We start from the raw sequence: 23066 nt of genomic DNA, 5'->3' as shown, positions 1-23066 counted from the left end.
CTTCAATCGATAAAACTTCCAAAACAATCTTCTAACAGCGCTTTATACTGAACCTGAGCAATCATTTTGAATTTTTGTATCGAAGCTACGGAATGAGTTGTCCGATATAGTCAAACTTCGAACTTGGATCATTATGTCACGAACCATGTACCTACGCACGAAAAAAATTACATCGTTGTAATCATAATCAGAAGGACTTCAATCCTCTAACAGGCCTTAAACTGCATTGAACTTTTGTACGGAGTTGTCCGATATAGTCAATATTCCAACTTGAGTTTGAGAGAATTATTACAATATGCAAAGATTGATCCCATCAGTCACCATTTCCTATAGCTATGTTATACCATTATGTCAGCAAGTATGCACTTGCCGAAAAACATTATACAAAATTACACCCAAATACTTTCGAAATTAGTTATCGGTATATACGTTCGAGAGTTATCGTGCGAACAACCAACCAAACAGACATATACAACGTACGGACAGATCTAAATCGAATCCAAATGTTCCCAAAAGGATTTCGTTCAAACAAACGTTGGGCCCAAAACCCTTATTAGACCAAAGGCTGAGGTAAAAAGCAACGAAAAAAAGTCGAATCGAAATTAAGAAGACATTGTAAGGATCATGATCTGCGAATACGGAGAAAATGTAGTTTACACACTGGAAAGTTCAAAACCGACATGACCACCTTACAGGAAGTGCGGTGGAGGGGAAAAGCATTCACAACAATACCTTAAGTATATATATATATATTGTATTATGGTTGCCTTAAAACTGGACATGAAATTGGATGTGGGGTAAAGAGTATCGACAATTCAAAAACAAGTGAGCCAAGGCTATAGTACCCTACATCACATAGTCGGCCCCGACTACCCCTGTTCATAAGCTTTTGACTAATAAAATTCAAAATATTAAAATTGGGATAGATTAGCGCCTTTGCTCTGAATGTCTTCATTAACACAGGTCAATTTTTTTGAAACGCGTTTAAGTGCATCGACAGTACAACCCAAATAAAAAATGGAAAAGTGGTATGTATGCCAACCATCAATAGGCTTCTTTCTCTGTTAGACCCCCATCAACCCCCAAAATTTCGTGAGAATCCGATCAAAATTTCTCCAAATAAGTTGTTTGCCCTTTCCGACCCCTGAATATTATCCGACCATCAACAGAATCAATAGGCTTCTTTCTCTGTATGATCCCCATTAGCCCCCAAAATTTCGTGACGATCCGATCAAAATTGCGCCCAGTAGCGTGATTTCCAAAAAAATGGAAAAATGGGATGTATTATCGAATATTGCGATATCTCCGTTATTTGGTCACCTACTCCGACCTAGTTTGCATTATTGTAAAGATGGGATCTTCTACTTTCATAGTAAGGCTTTGCTTTGGAAAGTCCCCAGCCAAAGCTGTGATATTCGTCATTATAACTAAAATCGCAAAAATGAAAATTTGGGTTTAATTTGCGACTATTGTGATATCTTCGTTGTTTGATCACCCACGAGAACCTACTTTACATCGTTAGAAAGGTGATATTTTCTATTTTCATTGCTTTTGGTATACCCCTTATAGAAGCTGAGATATTAGCTTTGGAAAAAAACGTTGTCTTTTTATCCAAATAAGTTTTTGCCCATTCCGACCCCTAAATAGTATTCGACTCTCACCAAAATCCTACTTTACATCATTGGAAAGGTGATATTTTTCACTTTCATTGTCAGGTTTTGCTTTTGGTATATATATAGAAGCTGAGATATTCGCTTTGGAAAAAACGTTGTCTTTTTATCCACATACGTTTTTTGCCCATTCCGACCCCTAAATATTATCCGACCATCACCAAAATCAATAGGCTTCTTCCCCTCCGGGACCCCCATCAACACCCAAAATTTCGTGACGATCCGATCAAAATTGCGACCTGTAGCGTGATTACAAGGTTTAGATGGACAGACGGACGGACGGAAACACATAGCCAGATCGACTCAGCTCGTCGAGACATTCATTTTGGTATGCATAAGTATGGGTCTACGACCATTATATCGATGCGTTACAAACTTTTTGGCCAAAACCAACTTATAATACCCTCCCCACATAGTGGTGTAGGGTATAAAAAAATATAAATAATTCAACATAAGTCAACAGACAAAAGAATGAGACATCACCATTGGTAATCCATAATTTCGTTCGGTTCAGTACACCTTCGTGTCATCGTCTCCGTCCCAACAGGCCATCCAACTTCTAACCTCTGACCGCCGTACTTTTCTGAATGGGAAAGGGCTCAGATGATTTACAATCACCGTTTCAGAGAGAATAGGCATCTCTCTGATGCGGATGCAGATCCTCGGATAGCTGAGAGAATTTTCCGGAACATAATCACAGTTGCAGCCGCTTGCTACATACCTGCTAATTGAATTGTCCAAATTGGACTAAATTTCCCAAGTTCGTCAGACGAACACTAAATACCCAAGAGTTGGGAACTTACTCTAGAGCACAGCGACAGGGCAAAGAGGAGCCATATGACAGTCCCCTCAGCCGAGGAGGTACCACCACAACGTACGATGAGCCCTATTGCGGATGTCATCCGAATTGCGAAATCATCCTAAGAGTCAAACCCACACGGAATCTTAATTGGCATGCCTAAATAACTGAATTAAACTTGAGTTGAATATTTGGCAAGTGTCCTCAATTTATCGTTAGCCACCCGTATTGTAGCGGAAGCCTGAAAACTTGGCAACTAAAGGCAGGCAATCCCCAAAGATTGTCCGCAGCAAAGGAAGTCGAGGTAACTGTAAATGCTCTAAGTATGTCACTCCTGAGATGCTATGAGGATTCCTGTCCAATAACCTACCCTGGGAAGAAATCTCAGCCGGTATGGTGGAGTAAAGACCTGGCTAGTCTCCGCAAGGCAGCCAGGAAATCATATAATAAAGCCAGCAGATCTTCTCTCAGTACAGATTTGGATACCTACAGGGTTAATTTCAATAAGTACAAGAGTGAAATCAAGAAGGCTAAACAGAGATCTTGGGCTTGCTTCGCTGAGTCTATAGAAGGAGTTAACGAAGCTGCCAGGTTTCGTAAGATTCTATCCAAGAATCCCAAACCCATGGGTAGTATCAAACGAGAAAACAGCACGTGGACTAACTCTGGTCTAGAGACTCTAAATCTGTTGTCAGAAGTTCATTTTCCAGGCTGTACTGACCTAGAGAGTGATTCGCAGCAAACAAATCACAATCAGGGCTGTACGGCACAGGACGAGCAACTGATTGACAGACTAACTAGCATCCCAAGACTAAAATGGGCGATAGACAGCATACAGCCCTATAAATCCCCTGGACCTGGAGACGGATGGCATTATACCGGCTATGCTGCAAAACGCGGCTGATTCGGTACTGGCAACCATAAGGGACTATATATCTCCTTTATGGTTGCCAGTACCGAATGCTTGCGTCTATCGTACATTCCCAACCCATGGAAGGAGGTAACGGGGACTTACATTTCCAAAGCTGGGAAGCCAAGTCACACACTATCTAAGGACTATAGACCTATTAGTCTTTCTTCCTTCCTCCTTAAAGCTCTAGAGAGACGACACGACTACGAGATCCGGTCCCATCTAGGCCCCACTATTGTAAGCAACTCGCAGCATGCCTATATTAAAGGCAAGTCAGTAGATACCGCCTTACACGAAGTGGTTGGATCTATTGAGAGGAATATGGAGAGTTCCCGAACTCTCCATATTCCTCTCAATAGATCCAACTTTGTGTGCAGCCTTCCTCGATATAGAGGGAGCCTTCAACAATGTCAGTGATAGGTTAATTTGAGGAATATGTAAATATCGGCCGCAAAATCTGCGGTCACACCGTTTTTATTTGTGGTAAGATCAAAAATAGGTTTCTGACCGGTAGCACTTGGAGTGCTGACAAATAAACTTTGTTGACCTGCTAGAATGCCGCCCTAATTACAAGGTGCCGCCTCATGACACCAGTGAACGGCGAAAATTTTAGCGATTCATTAGCACAACAAGTTGTTGTACCAGTACCAGCTTAAGTGTTTTCGTCATGAGTAGACAGCGGAGTCCTATGCAAATGCATATATGGTTAGGATGGTCGTAGAGAAAATCTGATTAAACAGAAACTCGTTTTATTACAATATAAAACGAATTAGGCCCAGAAGTTTTTGCATATTTTGCGTGCATATTTTTACATATCTGCATAAATGAGCATATGCAAAACCATATGCAAAAATATATTCAAGGGTTTGTGGTCTAAATATCCCACGGAATTGGCTGAAATTTGGTATTAGGCCTTCGTTAGGGGTATGCAACTTTACAACTGAAATCTGTCCGCATAGGTTCACGTCATCATATAGCCCCCATAGAACGGTACCTACAGATACACGGTATTTTGAAAGTTGTAGCCTCAATTTCCCACCGAAATAACTGAAAATTGGTATTTAGTCTTCGTTGGGGGTATAAAACATTCCACCTGAAATTTGTCGGCATAGGTCCACGTCTTCATATAGCCCCCATAGAATGGTACCTCCAGATTTTCTGTACTTTGAAGATTGTGGCCTCAATATCCCACCGAAATGACTGAAATTTGGCATTTTGTCTTCGTTGTGGGTATAAAACTTTCCACCTGAAATTTATCGGTATAGGTCCACGTCATCATATAACCCCCATAGAACGGTACCTCCGGATTTCTGGTATTTTGAAGGTTATGCCCTCAATATTCCTCGGAAATGGCTGAAATTTGGTATTAAGTCTTCCTTAGGGATAAAAAACTTTCCACCTAAAAAATGTCGGTTTAGGTTCAGGCCTTCATATAGCCCTCCCGATACCTCCCGATTTTCGGTATTTTGAAGGTTGTAGCTGTGGTTATACATTTCTCTATTTTATTGACTTGTCTGAAGAGAATTTTAAACAGAAAAATTGTACACACAAACATTTTCAAAAGGCACAAACGGAAACGTCTAGGCCAATCAGCCCCTCAGGCTGGATTGCATAACATTCTGATGTTGTTGCGTAGGCAGTACAAAAGTGTAGTGTGAATACCGGAGCCAGCTGTCAAGGCAAACACCACGAGTGGTTTTAAATCAACTCAGAACCAACTACATTTTCCAATCAATTTGACTTTTATTTTACATTTTGCGCTCTGAGATACTAAAATATTCCTATCATGGTTCGTGGTATAGTTTAGCCCACTTATAAATGTATTTTAAATAATTTTAGAGATTTTGTTTTGTTTGAGTTTGTTTGGTTTTTGTTTTACTTAAAGATATCTCTAAAATTGTTGACATTACAACAGTTCCGCCTGACCTGTTCCTTAGGCGCTTAATGCAATTATATAGATTTCCGATTTCATTCACCCCCAAAATCAACAATTATTCAAAAATCATTTGTTTACTTTTTGGAATGTATCCAAACCACACACAAAATCATACAAAGTTCAGTGTTTGTACAAACATTTACTCAACTATATTTAAAAATACTTAATTACGAAATAGCAACCCAAAAAACAATAATTGCACATCATTGTGAGAAGCGTAGTCGCCATAACAGATGATGGAAAAAGCATCATAATAAATGTGTGTCAAAACAAAACAAGAAAATAAATATCAATAAACAATTTAAAAAATAAAAATGTGCGCTACAATTTATTTTTAGCTTCGATAACAACCGCCATACGAAACAAAAATATTTACAACATAATTGCGATATACTCTCCTCTGCCACCATGGCAACAAAATATTGACTCATTGTGAAACAAATGATTTGGCGGGAGTGTCCACATTTTTCCATTCATTAAGAATTAATCAGCGGCAAACAATGAATATTCATTGAGTATATATTGAAATGTGAATTGTGTGGAAGTCAATTCTATACTATGTATTTACGTAGTTAAATAGATATTCTATTTAATGACATAGAAACTGTTGGAATTTAACAGCGAGAACATATGAACTTTTGTAAGGGATGGCCCCCATTTGCCCCAGTTGTAAGGCCCAATAAAAACAATTTTTCTTTAACTTTTTCGAAGAAAACTACGAAACTTTTTTGGTAGTTATTTTTTATTTTGAAGTAGTACATCTTAATCTACGTTCTTTTTTGTAAAAACCCTGTTTTTATTAAAGCCTTTTGCGGTGCCAACTCTAAAACTTACAAACCGATCGTCGTATATTTGTGTGGTCTTTTTTAGAACATAAAGATCTTGACCTTAATCGATCGATTTTTTTAAATATTAGGTTTTATAGAAACTGTGGACAGAAACATCAAAATTTCAATTTTGGTTTAAAATACTGACGTTTTTTGTCATAAAACGGACAAAAAATGTTTAAAAAATAATGAAGGAATAATTTTTGATGTCCTTGATTTCAAAATGTGACTTCTAGAAAAAAACACTTTTTTTAGTTTCTGAAAACACAATCAATTTGTCCCTTTCAACACTCATATCTCAGGCAATATTGTTCCGATCGACTTGCAAATTTTACCAAATATTCTATGCTACTTATACTTTAAAATAAGACGATTTTCAGACATTTACAAGTGAGGGTCACCCCTTTATATATTAATTAAATTGTGACAATTTGTAATCCAGGTATTGAAAATTCATTATCATTATTGACTTTAGGCAGTATATTTATAGGGAATTCCTGTCTAAAGTCAATAATGATAATGATTTTCAATACGCCACCAATAATCGTAATATTATTTTTATATTTTCTCTGATAAGCTACTGTAATTAGATGGATTGAGTCAGGCATTCCCTGATAAGAAATATTAACGAAAAAATCTAATACCTTTAGCCACCTTATCTATGGATAACAATTTTGTCGTTGAGAAATGACAGACATGTGCTTTGAGATTTAACTAAGTGCTACCTTTCATCTGAAGTGATAAGTATGAAAATAATGGAATTTCATAATGATACATTTTTAAGAGTGCTATCATACTTTCTGGGTTTTTAATTCAAATATGATACTGCATTGTATGACCTTTGAATGTTTTGGCACTTTGCAATCATACAATTATGGACATTAGGGTTACGAATTTTTACCTTTTTTTATCAAAAATGATTTCCTGTAGCAAGAATGAATAAAATAACGTTTATTCTATATAACTATTACAAATAAATATTGAACAAGTAAAAAGGTATCAGTCGGCTTTGCCGACAGAGATGTACCCTCAGACTGTGTGAATTGAAACTTTTACCTATTGATAATATCGAATCTAATACAAGTTACGCAGGTTTTGTGGCCTATTTTGGAAGTATGAGCTTCCCTGTAAAAAATATAATTGTTTTGAAACTCAAAAGTGTTGCGGAGGGTGTACAGGAAAGAATGGAGCCATTCCTTTCGATAGATTTTGTGCCAACCAGTCATTTTAGTTGGACACCGTATAACTTAGAGGTTTTGGGCGATGTCAGGAAGTATGGACTTGCCACACGAAAAACATAATATCGCTTAAACAGGACCACAAAGAATAGCATCGGTATAATTTTCCAAAGGTTCCCCGAACAGATCCTGCACTTAAACAAAAATTTTGAACTTTCGTGGGGTAGGGACCCTAAGAAGAAGACCTATTTCTGAAGTAAAACTACATTTGGATAAAATATTAGGAGATCCAAGGTTGGACGGTTGTTCCGTTCAGCAGATATAGCGCGAAATTTTGGACCGAATCGGCTGATCCGTTCGAGAGTTAGAGTTTGTTTATATTATAGGTTTTTGTCGTGTTAACCTTCTTTATGAGGATTTATTTGACGTATACACGATGGAATTGACCTTTAAAACACAGTGGATTTTTTAAATCCGGTGATATATAAACGTACTATTATCGTACGCATAGTGCCATAGAGATTTTTACAGCTTTCGGGCTATTTTCTCAGGAAGAATAAACTTGCACCGTCGTAATGGGGGCTGCGAATGCAAGTTGTTACAACAAAAAATCAAAGCGATTCGAGAGCAGGTCCTCAACTGAACTTTTCCGAAATTTTGTATGGGAGGTACCCGAAGGAGTGGACCGATAGAGTCCATATTGGAATCTCAACTATGTCTGGTAGAAGTTTCACGATGTGCAAAGTATGGACCAAATTGGTTACTCGCTTCAAAGTTATCGCGGGAGAGATAGATTTGTACAACTTTCGGGCTGTTTTCTCGGGCTATTGCCCCTGAAAAAAACTTGCACCTTCGTAATGTGGGCAGCGAATGCAAGTTGTTACAACAAAAATAAAAGCGATTCGAGAGCAGGTCCTAAACTGAACTTTTCCGAAATTTTGTGTGGGAAAGGACCGATAGAGTCCATTTTGGCTTATCTTCGAACTTGAACTAAGTTTGGACAAAATATTATAATAATATAATTGTTCCACAAACATCCCAGATGAGACAAGGGAGACATCTCTCATATCAATTAGTGCACACCGATTCATATTAGCTCAATGATATGGGACCCACTGTGTATTGCCGAGTCCGAACGGGGTGTCCTAAGACAACACTTGTAGAGAAGTTTTACAAGGCTGAAATACCCAGGAAATGTCGCCAACATCACTGAGGGGTATTTTGACAACGTTGAAAATTTGATGTTGCCTGGCCTGTGAATCGAACCCACGACCTTTACGTGCAAGGCGGGTGTGCATACCATTGGAACACGGTGGCACCCATTGAACAAAATATTACGAAAGCCAAATTTTGGACCAAATCAGCTCATCCGTTCGAGAGTTATCATGCGCACCAGTCACCCAGACAGACGGAGGGACATTGCTAAATCGACTCCAAATTGTCTGAAACGGATTTCGTTCAAACATACTTAGGGTCTAAAACCATTATTTCGATGAGGCACATTTTACCCGTATGAAAGTGTATATAACCTCGTTAGCATAAATGCCGAGGGTATAAAAAGATCTCGCACAAACCACTTTTAATTGATATGATACATGAAATAAAATTATATGTGATATAAAATGATATACATATCGTCGGTGTCATGCTTAAGTGTTCCATACGCCTTTTTGAGATACAGGTGGTTTCTAGGGTTTTCCGGTATGCTCTTTCTGAATTTCTAGTCGGCTTTCTCCTATCTGCTCTAGTTTCCGAGATATTCACGCCTCGATGGGAAAGCATAAACTTTTTCCAGTTATGAAATTAATATTTTAAAAACTTACAAGTTTAAAAACACATTTCAAAAATCAGAATTTTAATTTTCGATTTAGAGGTATTTAATTTATTGAGGCAAAGGTGGAAAAATTTGTTGTCACTTTGTTCCATGTGATTTAAGGTAGGGTCACATTAGGCAAATATTTGCCGAAAAATGACAAATATTTGTTTGCTTCAATCTGACCAGCAAATATTTTTCAAGGGCAAACAAGAAAACAGCTGATTTTGGGGAAACAAAACCATTTGCCAGCAAACAAAAAAATTTCCAGTTTGCCCATAATGTGAACACTCTTGAGCAAATATTTTTCACTCTTTTGTGCAAATATTTATTTGGTCTTACAAAAGTTTTGTAAGAGCAAACAAGGGCAAATATCTGCTGAAACACATTGTTGTCACCTATTAAAAAAAGATATTACGAATATAAAAAAGTTAACATTACTTGTAAATATATAATACAAAGCGAATATTTAATGAATAAACAAATAAACAATTGAAAGGTGAGGGATTTATATATTTATGTAGGTGTGTGTGTATTCTCTGATACTGAATGATGCCCAAAATCAATTTTTCCGAATTCTCTGGACCAAATTTGATATCATTTTAGGTGCAGATTTGTTAGGTATAGGAATAGGCGAGCTGTTTTTTATAACGGAAATAGAAGAGGTAAAACGCGAAATTAATTGTGAAATCTATCGTTGATGGATGTCTTGGAAGTAGAATACCGCTATAGAAAATATTTCTAAATTTAGTCAGTGGGACTGGAAAAATGCCATGAACATTGATTTCAATGCTTGCATTACAATTAAATAATTATTTTGGTTATTATTGTACAACTTCGTGGATTTATTTTTAGTGTCTATTGTCTTCAAGAAGTCGGCCAATTTTTACAAAAAAACTACATCTTTATCACGGTGCGCCTCAACCAAATTTAAATGGTAGGTGCTTACACCTGGGAAGTTTCGTGGATTCTGAAACGCGTTGCCGTTTAAAGTTCATATTTTTTGGGGTTTTATTTTGCTTGGAAACAGCAAGTCCTATCGAAATGGGACTAAAGAAGGCGTTGAATGGAAATTCTCTTCAAGGATTTTGCTTGAAGTCTTATAGAAATTGGACTAGAGATAATCTTATAGCTGTGAATATTCTCTACAACTTTTGTAATTTTTTCCTAGATTGTAATATTTCTTGAGATATATAACCTTAAATTGTGACATTGCAGTCACATGCAGTTATAAGCAGTCGATGGAGTCAGTGCATTGTCCCAATTTGAACTTCTATATCTCAAACATTGTAAACAATAGGAAAAAGTCATAATGGTCAATCGTGTATAGAATTTTCAATGCTACATTTTCACTTGCGGTTTCCAAGCCAAATCTTGAACGCCTATAAAGACCCGAAAAATGTGAACTTTGACCGCAACATATTTTAATATCGCTTAGGCGATTTTTTGTTTTTTGATTTTTCATTGAACATTGTAGTTTCAAAATCCGAAAAAACTTTCCATGTGTAAGCACTTTCCATTCCAAATTGATTCAGGCGCACCGTGTTATCTGTCAGTTTTAATAAATTAACACAAAAATCCTTTTTTGGTTTTGAAAACATTACATTGCAAACTAAAAATTAAAAGCTGTTAAGGTAAGGTCACATTAGGCAAATATTTGCTCAAAAGTGACAAATATTTGTTTGCCACAATTTGACCAGCAAATATTTTTCAAAGGCAAACAAGAAAACAGCTGATTTTGGGAAAACAAAACTATTTGGAAGCAAACAAAAATTTAACCAAATTGCTTTTAATGTGAACACCGTTCAGCAAATATTTTCCTCCTTTTTTGACAAACATTTATTTGGTCTTACAATTTGTTTGTAAGAGCAAACAAGAGCAAACATGTGTTGAAACACATTGTTGTCACATATTAAAAAGGGGCATATGACCATAAAATGACGAAATTTCTTGTAAATATATAATACGAAGTCAATAATTAGTGAATAAAGAAATAAATAAATGGGAGGTGAGGGATTTAAAAAACCAAAAATGTTTTACAATCGATGAATCCGAGTTTCACCCATTCAGAATTCGCGAACTGCTAACATATTCTATATAGTATGATTGAAAATCTATATCCATAAGGTCGACCATAAAAATTAATTTACGTGGAAGCTGTGTTGGCATCAATGTAGAAAAATAGCTAAAAATGGGTTGAAGCCAACAAGTTTTTTATGCTCCCTTCTGACCTTACATTTTATAGACATATGCTCAAAGAAAGACTCAAAGAATACTTCATGGGCAATGGGATACTAGTGTATCATTTTTCGATATATCCACTGCATCCACCTAAAATTGATGCTGACATTTTGAAGCCGGAATTTCGGGGTTTTTCAAAAAAAACCTATTTTTTGAGTTTAAAATTTACAAGTGTTATTTAATTTCCTTTGTACCCCGCGTGAATTTAGTTTTTTTACGCGACGGATCTAATGAGACCTTCGGCGATCGAATCCATCGACTAAAACCGCGGATATAGATACCTTGAAAATACGAAAATCGGCAAAAATGTATTTTGACGAATCGGCGTATTAAACCGCGATTTTCTTTAACATTTCTTACATAAATGGAATCCTTTATACGCGATTTTACCAAAAATTTAATGTGGAGGCACATCCGCGGTTCGTGAAGAATCTGTTTGAAATAGGTGTATATTGACATATTTTTTATGGGTGCTACTGAAACCGGATGCGCATCAAAAATGGTGGGTTTTAGAAAAACGCAAAACCTCAGAAATTATTAGACGTATTGGCATACATTACAATAGTAATTGTGACGTAATTATTGGTAGTGGGTATAATTGTACTGCTACGCGGATTTAGTTTTATTATTTATACATCCAATACTGTCTTGAAAACAACAACCGACGTTTTAATCCCGATTATCTGTCAACTTTAATAAATCAGTACAAAAAATCTTCTTTCTTTTAAAAATATTACCGTGGCAAGTTGTAAATAGCTGCGTTAAAATGTCAATTTTTTCGAAAAATTTTGAAGAAGCCAAACAAAGTGCCGCATATTGAATTTGACACTGTTTTTCATTTGGTTATTATTGTTATACATGGATTTTTATTTATACGCCCAATATTATCTTCACAAACTTCACCAAATAATTTTATAAAAAGGGCGATTTTTTTATAAAAAAATTTAATTTTCATAAGTCAATACAAAAAAACTTCGTTTTCAATGTTTAAAAACATTATCTTGATAACCTGTATATTATTTTCATTAATAGAAAACGTTTTCATGGTAAACTGTCTTCACCATTTTGGTTGAAATACTACGTTGACAACATTTAAATACAAATATGAATTCATAATAAACAAAATTGAAAGCTGTTTATAAAAATAATTTTCCAAGGCACAATGTGCCATAATTCACATACATTCGCAACAATACACAAATGTACTCATTCCGACAAGGCACTCATTGCCAAACATGTGGTCTTTGATTTGCCTTCTCCACAACAAACAATAAACACAATGCCATTTTTATTATTTCTCTCTTTTTCTCTCTCTATTTTTCTCGGCCAAATAATTTTATATTTGCTGGCAGTTTGCTCAAACAATTTCTGGGTGAAAATATCTCTTCAAATGTGAACACACAGCAAACATGTTTGCCCATTTCGTTATTTGTCACTGTTTGAACAAACAAAATGTGTCAAATATTTGCCTGTAATGTGAACACAAATAAAATTTTGTATGAAATTCACATTTGTTTGGGCAAATATGGGAAAACGAATTTGTACCAAATATTTGCCTAATGTGACCTTACCTTTAATAAAAATAACTTTCCAAAGCACAATGTCAATGTGCCATCATATACATATGTATGTATGTACATACATTCGCAACAATACGCAAATAAACTCATTCCGACAAGGCACTCATTGCCAAACAGATTTTATTCTCATTCTCCACAATAAACAATAAACGAAACGCCATATTTTTTATTTCTCTCTTTCTATTTTTCTAGTCCAAATAAATTTATGTTTTTCGACAGTTTGCTCAAACAGTTTTTGGGTGAAAATATGTTTTCAAATGTGAACACATGGCAAATATGTTTGCCCGTTGCGTTATTTGTCACTGTTTGAGCAAACAAAATAGGCCAAATATTTGCCTCTAATGTGAACGCAAACAAAAATTTGCATGAAATTCACATTTGTTTGGGCAAATATGATGAAACAAATTTAGAGCAAATATTTGCCTAATGTGACCTTACCTTTACAATATTTCACATTTGTGTCATAAGTGCGGATATGGAACAAATCGACAAAAATTCTTTTTTTAAAAAAATCTCTATAACTTTTATATTCCAATACATATTCCTCTAAATTTTTGCAAATATGTCCTATACATTATTATTAATATTTCAAGACAAAAATATAAATATTTGCTTTAGCCAGCTCCACACAGTTGTGACGCAAATCATTAAAATGCGATTATCTCAAAACAGGCAAATGGCGTATGGAACACTTAAGCATGACACCGACGATATGTATATGATGAGATGGTAAGATGGTGAGAAACAAAAGGTTGTGCCATTTTGGTTATGTCATGTGTCTTCGAAGCTTAGTCCCAATTTACATTAGGCGAGTTTACTTGCGGCAATTGTCAGTTTGTAGGTGAGAGAGGGGGCTGAGAGGCAAAGGGATACCATATGCCTCACCTCTCTCTCCATCAAACTGACAATTGCCGCAAGTAAACTCGCCCAATGTAAATTGGGACTTATTTTCAGTGACTTCTTCTCAAAAAAGCTCATATAAAAATTTTTCAAATGACTTTGTGAGTGAGTTTCTTCCGAATCACCTTATAATTAGGATTTTATCTAATCTTAGGTAAAACCTGATCATCATATGTTACAGGGATATGAGGTTGTAAAAAGTCCAATGACAAATGATTGCTTTTAACAACGGGTCATTGAATCTCGATTTTTGCATTTTCTGCATTCACACCTATGGTGAAATTGGAAATTCTATAAATAACAACAACAACCACTCATGAAATAATGTTGTTTTCAATTTTTGTGACGGCCTGCTAATTTTTATCTTCATCAAATATCTCAAAACGTGAGTAAATACGGAGGTTATCGGCGTTTGACATCACATGTTTTTCTTAGCATAAATAAGCAAATATTTATCGTTAATTAGTGTACATACCCCAAATTCATAGGCATTCGTATTTGTACTTGATAACAATTGTCAACGATATAACGGGCTGGGTTTTTCGCAAAATTATTAAAACAAATATTATCACAGACGAATTTTATAATTTTAGCAAATAATTCACAATAATATTACAAAATATATGAAATTAAAAAGTAAGCAAAAATTAGACATTAAATTCATGGTCAAAATTCAATATAAAAAAATAATTTAATAAACACTTAAACAACTGTTGTAAGCTCTGTACCTTTTTATCTGACCGCCACCTACCCAGGTTCTATATATTGCAAACTCAAAGCTTCAATTTATGGCCGAATGTCGGGTATCAAACATAGTTGGAAACCTGGATTTGTCAAAAACTTAAAAATAGTTTTCCCGACTTTCTACGATCCAGTCATGGCACAATTACCAAGGTAGTGGTATCACATCAGCTGTTCGAATATGAAAAGTCAAATCCCTTTATAAAAAAAATTATTTTTGTTGTAATTTCCCCAACACCATAAAGAAAATTTGGACATAGCATATTCAAAATTTTACGATACCGCTACCTGGGTAATTGTGCTATGGATCCAGTCTTCAAATGTCGATTCGGTGAAAAAAATTGCTTAATCTTGGAAAACTATTTGGGGATAAAATCTCGTATTGTGTATATAAAGAACACAAAAAATAAATTTTCGCCATAGTTCAAGCTTCCAAGTTACGGCGTTATAAATGTTTTGATTCACCCTATATGCTTAAGAAAGTAGCTTTATATCTCTTGGACGTTGTTGTAGGTTCGTTTTGAGATTACATGTCCGCTGTCAATTCGAATGACGATTTTTTGTTGAGTATTTCGGCCTTTTTCTTGCACCGTAGTAAATATGTGACATGATGCGATTTTTTTTAAAATAAAAAATCCAAATATTCTACATATGTAAATGTTGATCAGAAGATTTTAGGCACGGTTTTCAAAGACAACTAATTGATATTTTCGCGTCTGCATTGTTTGTTTCTTTTTTGTCTTTGCCCGATCCTTGTTCAAAAAAAAAAAACTATAATAATAACAATTGTTCCAACATAAGGACAAAGGAGACTTTCTCATATCAATGAGTGCACCCCGATTCATATTAGCTCTATGATATGGACCTACAGTTTATCTCCGAGTCCGAACGGCGTGTCCCAAGACATCACTTGTAGAGAAGTTTTACATGGCTGAAATACTCAACATTACTGAGGGATATATTGCCACCGAGGAAAGGAACTCAAGATTTTTCTTTCAGAAAGGGTCTATAATTTTGTTTTTGTATATTTGGTATTGTTTAACTAGATATCTGGGTGTATCTGAAATTTTTGCCGTGAATATCTCTAGATATGTGGAGATCGCTAATAACAAATTTTGTTGGAGGATAAACCTATTTTTGATCATGTTTTAAGTAACCGATTAAGCTTATATGTATGTATACCATTAGATAGCTAATAAAATTTGATATCCAAAGAGGCAGCGCTTACTCAATCACACTTGCCTCAAAGGTTCCTAGAAAACCCTAAGCCTCAACTGCGCCAAAAATCAATAACAGGTGTGGTGAACTTAAATGACCTATGAACAGACCCCCTAATTTTATAAAGAAATATCATTTTTGTAACAAACTTTGTTTATATACATTACGATGCGCGATATTATTGCCACAGTTGAAAATGTCGGCACCCAAAGACTACCAACAGTAAAGAACTCATCATGGGGGTGTGTGAATATTGGGACATTACGAGACCATTAGTAATGGTTTCCCCTACAAAAATGCATGTTTGTAGCTATCATCACAAGGACTACCCATTATAAAAATTTCAATATGATTCGTGAGGAGACCTTTAAATGGATTTAAGCTCATAACTGTTGAACTTCTGTGGATGGGCCGACATAATCCATTTTGAAACTTAAACTAAGTTTGAAATTAGGTCTAGTAGTTGCAGAGGAATTTAAGGTCAAAGTTAAACTTCTCAGTTTTCTAATATTTTGCATCATTAACGTCAGTCAGCTTTGCCGACAGAGATACACCCTCAGCCTGTGGAGGTTGATGCACATTTGGAAGAAATTTTCAGATGTGCAAAGTTTCGCTGAAATGGGATAATGGGTCATTTAAGTTGGTCCACTTTTCACTCATAATTTTGCGTTTTAATTTTACCGATTTTTGTCGGTAACTCAATAAATGAGTTCGAGAATCGCACTACTGATCTATTTATACCCTCAGCCTTTAGGCTAAAGAGGGTATTTACACGTTGATACGACCAAAAATGTGCCTCATCGAAATAATGGTTTTAGACCCCAAGTATGTTTGTACGATATCCGTTTCAGACAATTTTGAGTCGATCTAGCAATGTCCGTCCGTCTGTCTGTCGGTCTGTCTGGCTGGTGCGCTCGATAACTCTCGAACGGAACAATCGATTCGGTTAAAATTTTGGGTATCGAAATATTTTGTCCAGATTTGATTTAAGTTCGAAGATGTGGACCATATCGGTCCACTCCTTCAGGTACCTCCACCTCAAAAGTTCAAAAATGTTCGGAAAAATTGTGCGCACCATAACTCTTGAAGGGAGCAACCGATTTGGTCCATACTTTGCATATCGTAAGCATTCCACAAGAGGAAGATGAGGTCCCAATATAGTCTCAATCGGCCCACTCCTTCGAGTACCTCCCACACAAAATTTCGGAAAAGTTCAGTTTAGGGTCCTCTCACGAATTACTGTGATTTTTGTTTTAGCAACTTGTAATCACTGCCCTCTATAGCACGGTACAAGTTTCATTAGGGGAAAGTTCATATTTCCTGAGAAAATAAAACAAACAACAAACAAAAGTTCAAAAATGTTCGGAAAATTTTTTCATACGGTAACTTTTAAAGGGAGTGGCCGAATTGGTCCATACTTTACACATCCTAATATATCTACTAGATATAGATCAGGTTCAAATATGGAGTATATTTGTCCAATCCATCCGGTACCTCCCACACAAAATTTTGGATAAGTTCACTTAAAGACCTGCCAACGAATTACTTTGATTTTTGTTGAAGCAATTTGCATTCGCTGCCTCAATTACACCGTGTGAGGTGGTTGGAGCGCAAGATAACTCTAGAACGGGTCTGCCGATTTGGTCCAAAATTTGGCCTTAGTAATATTTTGTCCAAACATAGTCTAAGTTTGAAGATAAGCCAGATCGGTCCACTCCCTCATGTACCTCCCCCACAAAAGTTCAAAAATGTTCGGAAAATTTGTTCATACGGTAACTTTTAAAGGGAGTGGCCGAATTGGTCCATACTTTACACATCCTTATATATCTACTAGATATAGATCAGGTTCAAATATGGAGTATATTTGTCCAATCCATCCGGTACCTCCCACACAAAATTTCGGATAAGTTCACTTTAAGACCTGCTATCGAATTACTTTGATTTTTGTTGAAGTAACTTGCATTCGCTGCCTCAATTACGATGGTAAACGTTTTTTCAGGGGCAAGTCCATACTTCTTGAGTAAACATCCCGAAGTGTGTAAATCCCCCATATGACACCATATGTAGTGGCTGAAGATCCACTTCCATAATGGTCAATGAAGATCCATTCCTTTAAGTATCTCCTAAGCAAAACTTTTGATCCCTAATCCTAATGAACATTTTTCTCGGTTCAAATTCCCAAAATTTATAAAAACCCCTAAATACATACGTTTTTGGATAAAAATTGTTTCAATATACCCAGGCTGAGGGTATATCTCTGTCGGCAAAGCCGACTGATACTTTTTTTACTTGTTTTTTATTCTATACAGTGTGATGTGTAAAGTTTGGACCAAATCGGTTACTCTGTTCGAAAGAAAAAATATTAGGATGTACAAAATTTGGACTTAAACGTTTACTTCGTTCGATAGTTATCATGTGTTTCAATTAGCCATACAGACGGCCGGGCAGTTGCTAAATCGGCTTCCAGTTATCTGGAACTGATTTAATCCGAACATATAGGCTGTCTAAAACCACTATTTCGATCTCAACCTAAAGGCGTACTGGACGAAGCGAATACATCTTGTTGCAAAAAACAATCAAAGCGATTTAAGAGCAGACCTTAAACTGAACTTTTCCGAAATTTTGTCTTGGGGGTACGCGAAATAGTGGACCGATGTAGTCCATATTTGAACCTGATCTATGTACCTTATAATTATTACGACGTACCGTTTATGGACCAACTCGGTTACTGCCTTCGAGGATCATCTTGCGCACAGTTTTAGCTACAAATTTTGAATGTTTTGTGGGGAATTACCGAAAGGAGTGGACCGATATGACCCATCTATGAACTTGAACTAAGTTTAGACAAGATCAGTTCGAAAATTATCGTGCGCTCAACCAGACAGACGGATGGAGATGGCTAAATCGACTCCAAATTATATGAAAATGATGTCGTCCAAACACACTTGAGATCTAAAACCAATATTTCGATGAGGCACATTTTGCCTAACCACGAAAACATGTCGCAAGATGTGGAACTAGTGTCGAAACGGCCGTAGAATGTGATAATCTCCAACGGTTGCTATAAAAATATTTACCCCCAGTTTATGTATTTCGAAACGAAAATGTGTGCGCATGAAAGACACCAAGACACCATGAAAGACACCCAAACTTTAGTTTTTGAAATATTATTTCATTTGCTTTTGCTTCAAAACAAAAAACAAATTTGAAATACACACTCAAATTTGGTAGTTTTTCTTCCGCATTCGTTTTCTTATCGACATACATGAACAGGCCCTTAGCGTGTAACAAAAATGTAATTTTCTCAAAAAATATGTAAAAGGCAAAATACTTTTTTTGAGGTAAAATAGTTTGTGTTGTTATAGATTTTTGTCAATATCTAGAAGACCATTAGGCCTTTCGCAGCGTTTCTTGCAGATATTGGATATTAAACTATCCACAAACATACTACGTGCAAAAATTCCACTTTTTGACCACTAATTTGATGATTTTAAATGAAATTATATAATTTTTTTCAATTTTCTAAATAGGCAAAATACTTAATTGACTCACTGTATATGATTTTTTTTAATTTTTAAATAACGTAATTTTTTTCAAAAATTAAAAAAATACTCCTTGATTTTTGATAAAACTCATATAGAGAGAATATTCGTAAATAAAGTCTTCCCTGCGTTACCCCTTGGAGAACAATGTCGAATTTTTTCGACTAATAAATTAGTTGTTTTAAAATATTAAAATTACTATTTTGAGAAACAAACAAAATGTTCTGATTTCCCTTTAATTAATAATAAACACCTCGTTAAACACATCGTTTAAGTTTAAAATGCGTAAAACGCATTTTATTGTATTACTTCTTCTTGGTGGATTCCTCGCAGAAATCTTTTGACAGCAAAAGAAGAGGAAGGCCTGAATTCGCCATCCTAAATTCGGCCCTGGAGAAAACTCACATTTTTACACATGTAATTTCAATAATTTCATGTACCATGATTATTTTTAAAAATTATTAAACGAACGGAACAGTAGCTGTACATATATTCCAAGTGGTATTCCTTATTATTCAACATCTACATAAGGTTGAATTTAAAACTTTAAGACGGTGTGCTCCTCGTTGATATTGAAAATATCTTCCCTGTCATCGTTCTGTTTTTTGGACAAAAGCCACCACAAACTATTTGATGTCCATGGTATTCAATTTCTCTACCAAAGCTGCTTCGATAGACAACTTGTACTGATATGCGGATCATATCAGACGGGTCCAAGCAGACATTTTATATGTGTTAAACATATGTACGAGTATCTTGTATAGCCACATTATAATTTTTGTTTAATACTGTCAACGCGAGATGATATAAAATCGAGCCGAAAATAATACAATTGATGCTTATTGGTTTCCTCTTTTTAACCAACCTACAGTTTAATTGCAGTGCCTATTTTAAAATATATACCTACGCTTATGCGATAGTATGTGGAGAACTACGAAGAAAACATACAATGTACCATGTATATCTGTTAAAGCTGTCAATGGCAGATAACCTTTTGACATGGATTGCACCTAACATATATGCATTTAGATTGATACGTATCAATTACATATTTTTCGACAAAATTACATATATTTCTTTTCCTCACAATTTGATCTAAATTCCGAGCCCCCATCTAATAATTTTCAAAACATGTTTCTCACAATAAACACTTCAAATGTTCATTATTTATTCAACTCACCTGAACACTTCTCAGCTTATCTTCTAATGCACTAAAAGCCAACTGTAAGGCGGTATATTCATCACGTAATGTTGTATTCAGATTTTTCAGTTCCTCCAGGCTGGATTTTAACATTTGATTTTCAGCCTTTAAGGATGCGTTGGTGTTTTTCTGTTCCGCAAGACTACCACGAAGGAAAATAGTATAAAAGGAAAATTACAAAATTCAATTAGGATGTTCTTTCCTCCACCTACCTTTGTTCCTTGCTGGCAATGATTTGCTGCTGTTTTTCCATTTTTATATTTAAATCGACAATTAATTGGGAATTTTCTCCTTTGCGTTTATGCAAGCCGGTTAATTCTTCCTGCTGGGCTAGCAATTTCTTCTCCAAGGCAGCAATGGCCAGTTGGGCCGCAGTGCTATCTTTACCACCACCACCACCTGTTGAGATGGCCGTACGTAATTGTTCATTTTCTACGGATATTTTTAAATTGTCTGACTTTAGTTGGGCAACATTGTCCAGTAGGCGATTATCTGGGAGGTAGAAGAGGGGAAAATATAAGTAAAAAATATTCCAATCAAGAAGTTGCAATGTCAACAACAATAAGCGGCGACAACAACATCTTCATAATCAACGACAGCATCAGCATCAACAAATAAACAAAACAAAAATATCGCAAGCACGCACGCACTTCCACACAGTAACGTTTATAAACACAAACTATAGACGACCTTGACCCTCTTCTCTTCCTCGCTTTTTACAAATGTCTTATGATGCGTTGTGATGCTGGCTGTGGCTAACAGTGTCGTGTTGTTGTTGTCGTTGCTTCTCTAGTTGTCTAGTTGGACGGCACTTACTTTGCTGTATGATTTCTTTAAAAGGTAAAACATCGCGCCTATTACGTTCCCGCAAACGATTGATTATGTCCTGACGATATTCTTCTTCTTGAGCCATCTCAATGTAGCTTTATTTCCAAAGATTCCGATGTTTTAACAAGTTTTTCTTATGTCTGTCTTATCAATCCTTAACACTGACCACCAAACCAAAAAAATCCCCTTTGCGTAGAGGTATGCAATCTTCCGTCTTTTTCTTCTTTTTCTATTATATTTCTTTGCCGTTGCCTTTTTTGTCAGTCGTCGCGTCGTACTTGCACCAAACTTTTCCGCGTATTACACTGTCCCGGGACATTTATGCGTTCTTTCACATGCAAATGTGATAATCGCTTTCTCCAAAATATATTTTGAGATAAATATGTTGTTATTTATGACTCCACCAATTTGTTTTGCAGGTCCAACCAATGGTAATTTGTCAAATTGTTTTGTTTTTGTTTGTTTTTGACAGCTCCAATCAACAGCTGTTTATGATTTGCACAACAAGAGTGATGTGGTTAGTGTGTGACGTATCGTATGCTACGCTACGTTTTGGTTTTCTGTTAAGTTGTTGCGAAACCATAGTTGTGTTCCTTTACTGTTGAGAATACAACTGTTACAATTTCAACTATAGCTGTGTTCCAGAACTAAAAAGTTTTTACAATTTCTACGACTTTTACACATTTTACTCGAAAAAGCGTTCCCGTACACAAAAAAGTTGTAAAATGTTCAGATCTCTTTAAACAAAAATGGCGCTGAATGACGCTCTCTTTAAAAACTTTTTACACGACAAATTTGGGCGAGTAAAAAAATAGTAACATGGTTGCAGGCGTCTGATTGGCTGATACGCCGACTTTGACATGTGTTCCAGTTTTTTTGACGTATTTTCCATTTTTCCGTTCCCGAACTATTTCAAAAAACTTGTGCGTGAAAACAAATTTTTTGCAGTTTTCTCTTTTACGAGTTTTACTATTAAAAAGTACGGGAACGAAGCTTATTTTTGCAGTTGCCTGGACGCCTACAGGCATGTTTTGTGTTTTTGACAATCAATACATGTACTCAACTGTCCTGTCATGTGTAAACACAGGGTTAACCCCAAAAAATGGTTAAACTGGAAGCAGTTTTAAGAGAGAGAGAGAGAGAACAGAAATGGTGTTCTCTTCTACCACAGGCTACCAGACAAATTTCTTCGGGTAAACTGATTTTTCGACATTTGACGACTGTTTGGCAATGAAGAAAAATATTAACAAAAACAAGAGAAAAAATCGAAAGCTGACAAAACAAAAACCGTGAAATAAAAGAAGAAAAATTAATTGTTATGTTCCTTTTTGACATTGTTACCAGTAGTGCGATTCTCTAACTCATTTTTTGAGTTAGCGACAAAAATCGGTAAAATTAAAACGCAAAATTATGAAAGAAAATTTCAAATAAAAGTCGACAACACTCTTGCTATCGTTAGAAATTTATAACTGCTTTTTATTCGTTGATAACTTACCGAAAAACATCGGTAATTACCGAAATTATAAGCATTTTAATTTTACCGACAATTGCCAGTAACCCAAAAAATGAGTTAGAGAATCGCACTACTTACAAATCTACCATTTATCCGTTCCTTAACTTCTCTGGTAAAAATGGTCATGGGGGAGCAATTTTGACAGTTTTCTCTTTTACACCTTTTACCA

The 23066-nt window shown here is 35.7% G+C and overlaps 1 protein-coding gene across 7 annotated transcripts in view; it reads right to left on the bottom strand.

The window, feature by feature from the left end:
• Positions 1-21895, bottom strand: part of Atg16 (Autophagy-related 16) — a 611817-nt gene extending 589922 nt beyond the window's left edge. For 5 of the 7 annotated variants that reach the window (XM_073960676.1, XM_073960678.1, XM_073960677.1 and 2 more), the window contains exons 1-3: positions 21373-21895; positions 20769-21048; positions 20536-20698 (exon numbers count right to left, since the gene is read on the bottom strand). In XM_073960676.1, coding sequence (XP_073816777.1) covers positions 20536-20698; positions 20769-21048; positions 21373-21469 — 540 coding nt within the window. In that variant the 5' untranslated portion in view covers positions 21470-21895. The remainder of the gene's footprint in view (positions 1-20535; positions 20699-20768; positions 21049-21372) is intronic. The other 2 variants (XM_073960679.1, XM_073960682.1) reach the window with 1 other exon arrangement.
• Positions 21896-23066: the final 1171 nt, after the last annotated feature.

The sequence above is a fragment of the Musca autumnalis genome, unplaced genomic scaffold (genome assembly GCF_047663935.1).
Source record: "Musca autumnalis isolate F117 unplaced genomic scaffold, ASM4766393v1 scaffold_1, whole genome shotgun sequence".
Lineage (NCBI taxonomy): Eukaryota > Metazoa > Arthropoda > Insecta > Diptera > Muscidae > Musca > Musca autumnalis.
The sequence above is the reverse complement of the archived record's forward strand: the minus strand, read 5'-3'. Positions and strand labels throughout refer to the sequence as shown.